We start from the raw sequence: 13,081 nt of genomic DNA on the forward strand, positions 1-13,081 counted from the left end.
AGGGAAGGGCAACGGGCCCTCGCAGCGGCGGTTCACAGGACTGGGCCTCTGAGGCGGGCAGGCTGCTGCTGCCAGCCACACACCAGCGCTCAGTCCCCACACAACACCAGCACAGGTCGGCTGCGGGCACTGCCTGGCACTGTGAAAGCCAACCTGGGCTCACCAAACACAGGGAAGTGGGTTTTGCTCGATTTCTTTTGCCTTTAGGGTGAAAACCCCAGGAGAAGTGGGAGATGAAAACCAGCGACTGCTTCGCACAGGGTCCAGCCAAGCTCCATCACCTCCTTCCTGCAGCTCCAAAGGTGTGGCATAGGGTAACTGCCAGGCAGGGGGGCAGCAAGCTCCAAGAGGGGTTCTGGAAGGCTGAGAAAGAATCATCATCCTCCCAAAAAGGGGTGAGGGGAAGAGCCAGGGTCATGTGGCTGCTGTCACTGCTCCAGAAGCCTGCTCCTCGCTGAGGGCTTGGCTCCCTCAGGGGCTTTGCTGACAGTTATTTCCTAACAACAGACAGAAGCTGAGCGGGGCTGGGGCTCTGCCCAGTTCCAGCTGCCAGACTGATGCCAGCCCGAGGCCACTGTGGAGTTTTGGTGGAACAAAACTCAGGTTATTCCCATTCACCTATATTAATCCCTGAGACATTTTTTTTGCCCTCTGCCACCAGGAAACACACATCCAGACAACACATTCAGCCCCAGGTGTGCAGGGACACACAGGTTTTGGCACCATTAGCACTGGCACTGTAGGAGCCACTGCACACCTGATGGGTTGGGTGCTCATACAAAACCTTTCTCAATCCTTCTCTGAGCCAGGAAAGCCTGGACACACTGCCGGGAAAGGAGGTGCTTCCTTGCCCTCTGCTCTCCCAGCCATTGTGCCAGTGCAAGCGCCCACGTGGCTGCATCACGTCCCAGATCAAGATGCCAGGCAGAGCAAAACTGCTTTCTGCCAAGTTTGCCTTACCCTAGAGCAGCTCCCCAACCCAGTTCATGCTGGGGATACACAAAGGCTTCCAATGGCTAGAGGAAAACAGAGAACTTGAGAATGGGAGCAAGAGATTGGGTAGAAGGGACACTCCTTTCCACGGCAGCACCAGACTGGGCTGAGTGTGAACACTCAGGGAATGACAGCAGAAGGAGTGCAGCAGGATGCAATTTGTCCTCTGTGTTTGGGGCACATGGAGCACTTGGCAGGAAAGGATCCCTCAGTTCCTAAAGGCCTTTACTGGGGTAGCTGTGGAGGAGCCTGGCCAACACCCAGCCTCATCCCTCCACAGAGTTGTGGTTCCTCTGCATCCCAAACGCAGCTGGCAGAAACACCAGTGCTTCTGTCACCTTCCGCTCCTTGCCCCCTCCACGAGGGACAAGAACTCCCAAGACCCACACTCGCCCCTTACTACAGCTTCCCGGACTGCCAGATGCATAGGAGACAGGCCCTGCCCCGTGCTGCTACATGTACCATTTCCAACCCGTGAGGAAACCACCGTCTCACCAAAGCACGGTGACAGCACCGAGCCCGTACAGGTGTGCTGCCTGCAGAGCCCGGCGGGCCCAGCTCACCCGGGCCCTGACGAGTCTCTGGGGAAGACGACCAAGCAGACAGCAGCCGATGCCGGGCCCCAGCCTCTCCTGCGCGTCGGGAGAGGGGAAAGGGACGGGGAACGGTGCCTCTGCCCACCCGCCCGAAGGCGCCGGGCCCAGACCGCGCCCCCGCCCCGCAGGCAGCGCGTTGGGTCCCTGCCGGCGGCCCAGTCCCGCAGCCCCCGCCAGAGGCTGCCGCGATCGGCCTGGCCCAGCACCCCTCGCGTCCTCTCGCCTCAGGCCCCTCTCGGGCCGCCACGGCGCCTCGCCCCCCGCCCCCGAGCCGCATCCCGGCCTCTCGCCGCCCCCGGGCCCTGCCCGCCGCTGCAGCTCCGGTCCTCACCGCGCACTGCCCCCGGCCGGCCGCCCCCCCTCCCGCCCCGCGGGGCCCCGCCCCGGCCCGTCCCGCACTCACGGCCCCGCCCGCCGCTCCCGGTCTGTTTTGTTTCGAGCCGAAGTTCCGAGCGGGCCGACTCAGAAGACAGGCCCGAGCCCGTGACGCACTTCCGGAAGCCGGCGGCCGAGCCCACGTGACGCGGGAGCACGATGGAACCGGGGGTGGGGGGAGCGGTCACGTGACGCCAGACGCGCCCCGACCGCCGATTCGCTCCCACCCTCTCCCGGCCCGGCGGCTCCATGGCAACGGCGCCCGCCGTGACGTCACCGCGGCGCCATCCGCCCCTAACCGAGGGCGGGCGAGGGCGCGGCTCGGCCCGGCACCGCCGGGGCGTTCCCATGACAACGCCGCCCGGCCCCGCCCAGCCCCGCGCCTCGCCGGGCGTCACGGGCCCATCGCCTCCCCGGTGCCCCCCCCTTCCCCCCCCCGCCCCGCGCGGCGTGTCCCAGCCCCGTGGCCGCCCCCCAGCCCCGCAGCGCGCTGTGCCGAGCCCGGGGCGGGCAAACCGGCATCTCCCAGCCCCGGGGCTCCGGGAGGCCGCCCTGGGGACACCTGTGTGGATGTGGGTGCCCAGGGCGCGGGGCGGAGGCGAGGCGGGCTTTGCTCTGCAGCTTTATTCACACGGGGGGTGCCCCGGCGCGGGGGCGGGGAGGAGAGGCCGGGGGAGGGGGGGGTGGGGAGGGGGCTCGGGGGTGACCCGAGGGGCATCACTGGCACGTGTTGTAGATCTGGACCTGCTGGTTGATGGTGGCCAGCACCTCCCTCATCCTGGCCTCCAGCCCACCCAGCTGTGCCGCCTTGGCATCCAGCACCCGCTCGTTCCGCTCGTACGCCTCCTCCAGCACTGAGGGGACAAGGAGACAGCGGTCAGCCTAGCCCCCCCCACTCCCTGCCACCACTGTCCCCTGAGCTCCATCCCTGGGGGGCCTCACCTCGCAGCCGCTGCAGCTTGCCCTGGGCATCCTGCAGCAGCCCAGCAGCCTCGTCACGCAGTCGCTGTGCTCGGCTGCCCGCCTGCTGCGCACCCTGCGCCCGGTGCTGCACCAACTCCTGTGCCATCCGGTACCGGTCCCGCAGTGGCCCCTCCAGCATCTGCCGGGCAACAAGGCTGGTTGCAGAACCCCTGTACCCCCACCGCTGCCCACCACCCACCCTCTGCCAACTCACCTGCTTGGCCTCGCCAGCTCGGTCCCGTGCAATGCCAGCTGCCTCCTGGGCACGCGTGGCTGCCAGGCTGTTGTTGGCACGTTTTACCTTCAGGGCGTCCATCTGTCCATCCAGGAGCCCAATCCGCCCCATGGCGCCCGACAGCTGCTGCTCAGCACTCACCGTCTGCGCCTGCATCTGGGGACCGATGGCAAGGGGGGCAGGCATGTGGGTGCCTGCAGAGCGGGAAGGGGGCTCTGCCTGTCCCTGTGGGCATGGGGGATGGGGTGCTCACTGTGCCGAGGGTCCTCTCGCTGTGCTGGATGTCACTGGCGGCGTGCTGCAGCGCCTGTGCAGCCATGCCCTGGGCTTGCTGTGCTTCCTCCAGCGCCTGCCGCACTGCCTCGGCTGTGCCCCGCACCCCTTCCGCCTGTGACCTGAAGCCAGGGCGGCATGGCCTCAGTGCCAGCCCCCGGGCTGGGGCTCCCCAGGTGAGCTGCATCCCCATGGCCCCAGGTTTACCTGGCTCGCTGGGCATCCTGCAGCAGCTGCCCAGCCTGGTGCACATCGCCAGCCGTCTGCTCCAGGATGGCATCCACGCTGACCAGGCTGTGCACCCGTGCCTTGATCTCCTCAGCCAGGCGGTGGATCTGGGCCGGCGCAGCAGGGAGCGACAGCTCCAGCACCCGACTGGCAACCACCTCGATGCTCTCAGGGTCAGCCCCCTCCTCTGCAGGCAGGAACTGTCAGTCTGGCCCTGCAGCACCCCGGGGTGGAGGGGACAGGCGGACCGAGGGGTGCTTGGAGGGCAGGGGTGGGGGGGAGCCATAAGGAGGGGGCGTGGGGCAGGGGATGATTGGGGAGGGCACAGGATGTTTGGGGGAGGGCAAAGCGAGGGTCCTGTGATGCAGCGTGGGGCAGGGGCTGTACGGTGTGGTGCTGGGGCAGCGTGGTGCTGCCCCACACAGCGAGGGGACCATGCAGCGCGGCGCGGGGTCAGTGCAGTGAGGTGCAGGTGCAGTGCAGGTGTTGAGCCATGCAGTGCCGGGCAGGGGCAGCCAGCCCCCCCGGCACGCCGGCACTCACGGCTCAGGAAGGCCTTGATGTTGCTGATGAGCTCCCGCAGCTCCTTGTTGGAGCTCTCCACGCGAGCCCTGGTCTGGTTTGCCTTGTCCAAGGCTGCCTGTGCCCGCAGCCGGGCTTCATCTGCCTTCCCCTTGGCCTCAGCCACCTGGGCAGGAGCAGAGACCCTCAGCACCATTCCCAGGGTGTGAGGGCTGGCAGTCGCAGCCGTGCTGCCCACTCGCACCAGCGCCCGTGTGCCACAGACCTTGTGGGAGAGCTGGGCCACATCGCCAGTGGCCCGCTGCAGCTCCTCCTGGGCATGACGTGCCCGGTCCAGCGCACTGTCTGCCGTGGACACGGCCCCACTGCAGCTCAGACCACCGCAGCGCCGTGCCCCGGTCTCATCCCGGCACCCAGCTCCTCCGCAGGGGCTCTCGGCGCAGGGCACGTTGCCCGCCGCACCACAGACCTGCAAGGCAGCATGGGCTCGGGGCAGTTCCAGGCACCATTCCCCTGGTCCCCTCCACGCATCCCACCTTCTCATTGAGTGGGTGCAGGCTCAGTGCCTGTGCCCTCTCCGCCAGGTCCATCAGCGCCCGCCGGCTGGCCGCGTTTTGGCGATTGAATTCGTCCCGTCGGCTGGTCAGGAGCTGCTCAGCAAGACGTCGGGTGGCCATGGAGGTGCTGACAGGGCTGGGCACAGCTCGGGTGGAGGCGTCTGCCCAGCGCTCGGCATCCCACGACTCCCTGTGGGACTGGCGGATGCTGTCGTAGGCACCTGGAGGGGGGGAGCAGGGGCAACGTCAGAGCTCTGCCTACAGCCCCGCTGCCCCAGCCTGGCTCTGCAGTGTGGCTCACCCAGGAAATTGGAGGTCTTGAGGGTGTGCAGCCGCCGCTCCAGGTCCTGCAGGCTGTGGTTGAGCGCACGGGAGCCCCGGTCCACCGCACTCAGCATGTGGCTGGCATTGAAGTTGGCATCCTGGGTGGCTGTCAGCTCTCCCTCCAGCCGCGTCAGCCTCTCCGTTGCCTCCTCAATCTGCCGCCTGCAACAGACGGGGGTCACAACCCAGCCCTGGGGCCACCCTGGGAGCTGTGCCTCACTCCAGGGTGCTCACCGCAGCCCCTCCGTGGCTTGTGTCAGGTGGGCAGCAGTGGCGGCGGTGGCATTGCGGGCAGCCACAGCATCACGCACGGTAGCCAGGCTCTCCTCCAGCCGCCGGAAGGTGCCCTGGAAGGCACCAGCAGCGCCAGTGTGCTGCAGGAGGCTGGCCCGCTGTGCCAGCGACCGGGTGCGGGCAGCCAGGTCCTGCACCACCCGGTCCCAGTCCCCAAAGCAGGGGTGGCAGGGCTGGCAGGCAGGGAAGGCGCCGCTGAAGCCTCGGGCACACTGGTCGCAGCGGACGCCTGAGATGCCGGGCCGGCAGTTGCAGTGGCCGCTGCTGCGGTGGCACTGGGTGCTGGCGACGCCGCGGGGGTCGCAGTCACAGGCTGTGGGAACAGCAGGGTCAGGGCGCTGCAGGGCTCGCTGCGGGCTCCCTGCCAGCACCAGCCCTTACCTCGGCACTGCTGTCGCGGGTCGCCCCAGTGATGCTCCTGGCAATCGGCACAGGTCCGGCCCCCGAAACCCGGCCGGCACGAACACTGCCCTGTGAACTGAAAGAGACGGCGTGGCCAAGGCTGGCACAGCTGCAGCATCCCCCAGCCCCAGCCCAGCCCCCCCCCGTGCCTCGTCCCTGCCTTACCTGGTTGCAGGCAGGTGTCAGGGCATGCTGGGGGTGGCAGGCACAGGGCTGGCAGCCCTGCCCACTGCCCAGGTTCCAGAAGTTGGGGCTGCAGCGGTCACAGCTCTGGCCTTCCACGTGGGGCAGGCAGCGGCACTGCCCGCTACGCCCATCACACTGGCAATGGTGGGGCCCACAGGTGCTGGCGTCAGTGCCCAGCATGTTGCAGGAGCAACCTGGAACCAGACTGGTGCTGAGCAGGGACAGGGGTGGGGGTGTCAGGAGGGTATGGTGGACAGGGATGAGCTGTGGATGAGATTCGAATGGAGGTAGTGGATGGCACAGGGATACAGACAGAGATGGGATGGGGATGGCAATAGGTGAGGGTGGAGGCAGGATGGAGGCAGAGATTGGGCAGGGATGGAGTAGGGAGAGCATGGCAGTGAAATGGAAACAGCATGGAGACCACTGCCAGGGATGGGATGGCAACAGGGCCAGGGTGACAGTGGGGCTGGGATGGCAATGGGGTCAGGAGATGAAGATGCAGATGGGTTGGGGCAAGCTGGGCATGGAGATAATGAGGGGGATGGGGCCACAGTGCCAGGGCTGGGCAGAGCAGACAGTCCAGAGCAAGGGCACCCACAGTCCCCAGGGATGTGCTGGGCCATGGAGGCCATGGAGGCCGGTCTCAGCGTGGCTGTGGGTACTCACGCCTGCAGCTGTGCCGTGTGGCATCTCCATAGTAGCCAGGCTGGCACTCAGCACAGTGTGGCCCCGCTGTGTTGTAGAGGCAGCGCAGGCATTGACCCGTCCGTCGGTCACACGCCTCCGGGTCCGTCGTGTCAATGTTGTTGTGGCACTGGCAGGGCAGGCAGCGCCCACCGGGCTGCAGCGGGTCCCCGTAGTACCCGGGGGCACACTCATCGCAGCGGGGACCTGCCAGCACAGGGCATTGGGTGCTGCCCGGGAACAGACAACCACCGAGGGGGGCATGGTGTGCTGTGCCCAAGCTGACCTGTGTATCCAGGGCTGCAGTGGCAGACAACCTGCCGGGAGCGGCTGTCCTGGTAGCAGGAGGCAGCGAAGTGGCGGGGGTTGCTGGGCCCCTCAGGGCAGGGGCAGGGACGACAGTGCTGCCCGGAGCCCAGCGCCGGGTTCCCAAAGTGCCCAGCCGTGCATCTGCAGGCAGGAGGTCAGCAGGGACTGGGGCTGCCAGCAGCACCCTACCCCGATTTGGGCATATGCCCTGCTTACCGCTGGCACCTCTCTCCATCCGTGTGGTCGCGGCAGTGCAGGCAGCTGCCCGTCCGGGGGTCGCACTCCTCGGCGTGCCCGTTGCACTGGCAGGGCCGGCAGGCTGGGAAGCCCCAGTAGCCGGGCTGGCAGCGGTCGCAGCGCTGGCCATGGGCACCCTCGCGGCAGGCACACTGCCCTGTGCTGCTGTCACAGACGGTGCTCACCGACCCTTCGCTGCTGCACTGGCAGGCTGAAAGGCACAGCACCCATGGTGTCTGCCCCCAGCACGCAGGAGCATCCCTCCTCAGCATCCCCCAGCCCGGGGGTGCCCAGGCTCCTCACCACACCGGGGTGATGCAGCCCTGTGGCACTCACCTCGGCACCCACTGGGCCCAAAGCCAAAGGTTCCCGGGGAGCAGCGGTGGCAGCGCCGCCCCGCCACATTGGGTTTGCACCGGCACTGCCCGCCCTGGGGCTGGCACTCGGCACTGAGCGAGCCCTGGGGGTCACAGAGGCAGGCTGCGGGCAGAGAGCAGGGTGAGCAATGGCGGCCAGGCGTGGGACGGGGCGCTGGGGGCGGGATGGGGCGCAGGGCCACACTCACGCAGTGCCCCATTGTGCAGGATGGCCGAGAGGCTGTGCAGGAGGCTGGAACAGGGCTCGGCCACAGGCGAGGGCCCCGCGGCGTGGAAGGTCTGGGCGCAGCGGTACCGCTCAAAGGTCTCCCGGCGCTCCACGGAGCCAGGGTCGCCGGCGATGAACATCTCCATGGAGGAGTAACGGGGCAGGAGCACGAGCTGCAGGGAGGTGATTCAGTGGGACAGCATACCCATCTCTCCCCATGACCCTGATGGCCACATGCTGCCCTCAAAAAGGGCTGGTGTCCCTCTGCCCCACTGCCCAGCCACCTCTCACCGAATCAATGAGCACGCTGGCAGTGGGATCCTGCTGAGCAGTGGCACAGCCCAGCTCCAGGCGGATGATGTAGGAGACACCCTGCTCCAGGCAGATGGGCTGGGGCAGCACCACGTATCTAGGGGGGCAAAGCAAAGCACAGGTAGCCGGGTGTCACCCATGAGCTCTAGAACAGCCCGGTCCTGGGGAGGCACTCACCTGGCACCAGAGGGGAGGCTGGTGGAGAGCTGGTCATCAGCTGGGATGGTGTTTCCGCAAGGGCTGCTGGCGGAGACGGGGCTGGGGCGCAGCACCCTCACCCTCACCTCCTGCCAGGGCTCCGGACGCTGCAGGCAGAGGAGGGACTGTACCAAAAAGTCTGGTGTGCTCCCCCCCCACCTCCCAATCTGGAGATACAGCCCATCACTGGTGTCACCATCTTGTGCTTACCTGGGGCTCATAGCGGATGATCACATCGTACTCGGTGGAGAAAGGAATGTTGCTCACATGAAACTCCACCCAGCCACCTTCCAGCACACGGGCAAAGCCTGTCCCAGTCCACGAAGCTGGGTGGTCCATGCGGGACTCACGCTCCACCACCGAGCCCTGGGGTGAAGAGGGGTATGAGACAGAACCCCAAATATTACCTTGTCCATCAGGTGCCACTCTGCCCCACTGCCCCAGTGAGGCAAAGTGGTGCCCTGGGGGATGGGGACCCTGCAAAGAGCCACCCAGTGCCCTGCTCTGCCTGATGATCCCCCCAGGGACACCTTCATCCCTCACCTGATGCAGCCGAGCATCCTCAGCCTCGTAGGTGTAATGGTCCAGGTTGATGCGGTAGAAGCCAGGCTCCACCTGGCCACACTGCCGTCCCACCAGGTGGCTGCGGCATTGGCACTGCCCCGTCTCTGCAGCACACCTGGTACCCCAGCAAGACCATCAGCCCCAATGCCAGCAGGGACACCCCTCGCCTCCTGCATCCCCACAAAGACTCACAGGTTGTCACGGGCACCTCCCACGTCGCAGCCGCAGGGTCGGCAGCCGGGGAGGTCATGGCTCAGCCCCCAGTGCTCAGGCTGCAGAGGGCAAGGGTGTCAGGGAGCACTAGTGTGCCGTGCCATGGCCCCGAGCTCCACACACAGCCCCGAGCTCCATGCACAGCCCCAAGCACGGTGCACAGCTCCCAGCACAGCCCCACTCACCAGGCACTTGTCACAGTTGTGCCCAGTCACCAGCCGCTTGCAGAAGCAGTCGCCACTGATGGGGTCACACCGGCTACCTTCGGTCACCGTGCCACGGGGGTCACACTGGCACCCTGCATGGAAAGCCAGCGGCGTCCAGCGGAGCCAAACTATGTGCCCAACCCCGGTGTGTGCCGCCCCGGTACCTACGCTGGCAGCCCTGTGGGTTGGAGGCGCTGAGACCGAAGAAGCCGGGTTTGCAGCGGTCACATCGGGGACCGGCCACGTGCTCCTTGCAGCGGCACTGCCCGGCGATCAGCCCCCGGGCCGGGTCATCAGCACCGTCGCACAGGCCTCCGTTCAGAGAGCCCTCAGGGTCGCAGTCACAGGCTGGGGGCACAGGCAGGGTCAGCACCCCGACTTCCCCAGCCCAACCCCACACCACGCACCCCCCCAGCACTGACCTCGGCACACCGCGGGGTCCCGCAGGTCCTTGCCGGGATCCTTGTAGTAGAAGGGCTTGCAGAGGTGGCAGCGGCGGCCCATGGTGTTGTGCTGGCAGCCGTCACACACAGCCCCGCTGGTGTTGCCGGTGGCCAGGAAGACAGCCATGTCGAAGTGGCACTGCCGCGAGTGCTCGTTGCAGTCGCACCCTGTGGGGACGGCACCGCAGCACAACATCCAGCACCCCAATCCCAGCGGGCACCACCCCCAGGAATCCCACACCCCAGCAGGATACCCCCCAGATCACAGCCTGCACCGCCCTGACCCCCCCAAAACCCCAGTTCCACATACAGCACCCCCAACCCCAAAGCATGGCATGCAGGACCCTCAACCCCCAGCCCCAAGCCACAGTCCCCAGGGTGCTGAACCCTCCATACACGATATGCAGGACCCCCAACCCACCCCATGGGACCCCCAAGGCCCCTGGCACAGTGGGATGCTGGCGTGGGGCACTCACGGCGGCAGGCGTTGGTGCTGGAGCCCTCGGCCGGGCGCCAGGGCAGGTCGTGGTAGAAGTCCTCACAGCGCTCGCAGTTCAGCCCCTGCGTGTGGTGCTTGCAGACACAGCGCCCGTGCACCTGCCAGGATGCCACAATGAGGGGCTGCAGGACCGGGCAGCGCAGCCCCCTGCCTTGGGCAGACCACACCACGCTGGCTGACCCCTACCATGCCATCGGTGGAGGCAGGGACCCCGCTGAGCGGGGCGCACTCTGAGGCGTGCCCGTAGCAGAAGCAGTTCCCACGCAGCACCAGCTCGTAGAGCGCATAGTAGTACTTCTCCTGGATCTCCCGCCGCGTGTCCAGCAGGTTGTCCCCCAGCGTGTGCAGCTTGGTGAGGTTCACCCGCAGGTTGGTGACGCGCAGAAGGTCTGGGGTGAGGGACAAGACTGGCGTGGGCATAGGGCAGCTGGGCTTGCCCATGTGTGGCTTGACTCTGCCAGCTGGTGCCGGGAGGCTTGGCACGGCCATGGGGGCTGTGGGCGGCTTTGGCAGAGCTCAGCTCACCCCTGCACAGCCGGGATGGGCTGTGTGTGGCACAGGGTGCCCGTGCAGCGCTGCACACCTCCAGGCTTGGCTATGGCCAGCTTTTGGTGGCACAGTTCGCTGGCATGGGGCCGTGCGTGGTTTGGCTCGCCTGCTCGTGGTTGCACATAGTCAGGCCGGGCAGTAGGTAGCTCCCACGAGTGTGGTTGTGCACAGTCAGGCTGTGCACGGCTCTCACCGGTGCTATGCATGGGCTGGGGCTCTGCAGGACCCCCAAGCAGATCCAAGCTGTGCCCCCAGCAGTGCCCTGGGCTCAGGGCTCCTTTCTGGGTGCCCGCGGCTGGGGCTGTGCCCTGTGGACAGCTGTGCCTGGTGGGTGCAGCCTGGGGTCCCTGGCAGGACAGGATGGCTCCCCCGGGAATGCAGCTTCCCAGCAGCCCTGCCCTGCAGATTCCTCCCCTCCTGCTCCCAGCCTAAATTTAGCCCTGGGTGATTAACCCGCTACATCCTGCGCCTGGCTGGGTTCCTCTGCCCCATCCCTGACCCCATCCCACACCTCAGTCACTGCTTGGCACTGGGCTCGGCGCTGGCATGGCCATTCCCTTCCGCTCTCTCCCAGTACAGCCCAGCCTTGAGCTGTTTGCATGGGGCAGGGTGCAGGAGGGTCCCAAGACCCCGGATCCAACCCTGACCCTGCCGTGGGGCTCGGAGCAGGGAGAGAGCAGCCAAAATAGCTGCACTCAAAATAGAGCAGCCAGGCGGGAGCCAGGGGCAGGCAACTCACTCTGGATGGTGGGGCTGTAGGGGTCCCGGATGGGGATGGCGGGGTCCAGCACCCGGTAGATCACCTGGGAGGGCAACAGCAGGGCTGTGAGGGGACAGCCAGGGTCCCTCCACCCTCCCACAGCACTGCCAGGGCCTCACCTCCCCCTCAGTGGAGGGCTCGATGTCAGAGTAGCGGGACTCGCAGACGACGTCATCGATGCGGCGTGGGGGCCCACGGGGGACGTGGGGGAAGGAGGCGGCGCAGTCGTAGGCGAAGTAGCGATAGACCTTCCAGCTGCGCCCGAAGTCGGCCGAGCGCTCCACCAGCATGGCCGCGGGGCGGAAGGTCTGCGGGACACCCAGATGGGATGGGGGACCAGCCCCACATCCCCAGCAGGCCCCATCCCATCCTGAACCATCCCACCCCATCCCTTTTTGCATGCCAGGACCCACCTTGAAGGTCATGATGAGGTGGGTGAAGTGAAACTCAGCCTCCAGGTCCAACTGGATACTGACATGCTCCACGCCTGAGGATGGCACATGTGATGGCAGTGAGCACCCACCCGTGGGTCCCATGGGCTCATCCCCCTGACTCGGCCATGGTCCAGGGGCGCGTCCACGGCGGCCGGCTGAGTCACACTTCCTCGGCGTGGGAGGAAGGGAAGGAGAACCCCCTGGGACAACTCACTACCCCCGCCTGCCCGATGCTCACCGTTCTCTGACTGCCACCAGGCTTTTTTGGGGCGGGGGGCAAATGTGGTGACCACGTTCTCGATGCGGTGGCTGTTGGCATTGGCGCGGGGGTCGTAGGGCCGCCGCGAGTCACAGATGAAGCACTTCTTCTCCTCCTGCAAAGTAGGGGGCTCGGCCCTGTGTGTCCCCCTCCCCACGCAGTCCCTTCCATCCCTGCCCCGTCCCGGTTCCCCTCACCTGGAGGTGGCTGACGATGCAGTAGGGCTGGGGCCGGCGCAGCCCGCAGGTGGAGGTGGCACTCAGCCGGGGGGCTCGCCCCACCAGCAGGTCCCCGGTGGCCGGGTAGCAGCTGCCGCGGGCACAACCCTGGGGGGCGTCGGGGACCGAGCTCCCCCCCAACCCTGCAGGGCAGCGGGAGGCTGAGGGTTCTGAGGGGGGCTCGGGAGGGGGGTCTCCACCCGCCGTCTCCCGGAGCCCCTTCCGCGGCCACCCGGAAACGGGGCGGCGGAGCCGGGACGGCCCCCGGCCCCCCCGGCCCCCGATGCTGGGGCGTTGGAGTTGGGGGGGGGCAGACTCACCCGCCAGCAGCGGCAGCAGCAGGAGGGCGCCGGGGCTCCGCATCGCGGGGGCGCAAGTGGGGCGTAAGTGGGGTGCAGAGGGGGCGCAGACGGGGCGCAGAGGGGGCGCTCGGCAGGTGCCCGGCGATCCTGTCCCGTCCCGTTCCCGTCCCGTCCCGTTCCCGTCCCGGCCCTCCGGTTCCCGTTCCCGTTCCCGGCCCCGGCCCCGGTCCCTCCCGGCCCCCCCCTTTCCCCCGAGCTGGGCGGCGGGCGCAGTGCTCGGGGCTGCGCGGAAAGCGCGGGGCGGATCCCGGCCGGAGCGGGGAGCGCGGGCAGCGCGGCCGGCGGGCCGCGGGTGGGT

General features: G+C 67.3%; 1 protein-coding gene across 1 annotated transcript; it reads right to left on the reverse strand.

Moving 5' to 3' along the window:
* Nucleotides 1-2,582: 2,582 nt before the first annotated feature.
* On the reverse strand, nt 2,583-12,918 carry LAMB2 (laminin subunit beta 2). The gene is made up of 33 exons (XM_084269606.1): nt 12,742-12,918; nt 12,401-12,564; nt 12,183-12,318; nt 11,924-11,997; nt 11,630-11,818; nt 11,490-11,553; nt 10,388-10,590; nt 10,179-10,299; nt 9,682-9,870; nt 9,428-9,607; nt 9,239-9,351; nt 9,033-9,112; nt 8,820-8,955; nt 8,487-8,642; nt 8,256-8,383; nt 8,058-8,175; nt 7,747-7,939; nt 7,518-7,661; nt 7,161-7,392; nt 6,922-7,085; nt 6,618-6,842; nt 5,928-6,142; nt 5,742-5,838; nt 5,301-5,673; nt 5,044-5,228; nt 4,722-4,963; nt 4,451-4,654; nt 4,207-4,351; nt 3,643-3,850; nt 3,416-3,557; nt 3,142-3,318; nt 2,907-3,066; nt 2,583-2,818 (listed from the first exon to the last, which is right to left on the reverse strand). The coding sequence occupies exons 1-33, from the start codon at nt 12,782-12,784 to the stop codon at nt 2,682-2,684; spliced, it is 5,337 nt and encodes a 1,778-aa protein (XP_084125732.1). The 5' UTR covers nt 12,785-12,918; the 3' UTR covers nt 2,583-2,681.
* Nucleotides 12,919-13,081: the final 163 nt, after the last annotated feature.

Source organism: Gallinula chloropus (assembly GCF_964237585.1).
Source record: "Gallinula chloropus genome assembly, chromosome: 12".
NCBI classification, from domain to species: domain Eukaryota; kingdom Metazoa; phylum Chordata; class Aves; order Gruiformes; family Rallidae; genus Gallinula; species Gallinula chloropus.

Bases quoted from the DNA above. Each gene is read 5' to 3' on its own strand.
- LAMB2 (XM_084269606.1), bottom strand. From the start codon at position 12,784: ATGCGGAGCCCCGGCGCCCTCCTGCTGCTGCCGCTGCTGGCGG. The intron at 7,940-8,057 runs GTGAGAGGTGGC...ACCTCCCTGCAG, and splicing joins CCAGCGTGCTCATTGATTCG to CTCGTGCTCCTGCCCCGTTA. The intron at 4,964-5,043 runs GTGAGCCACACT...CCCCCCCTCCAG, and splicing joins CAAGACCTCCAATTTCCTGG to GTGCCTACGACAGCATCCGC.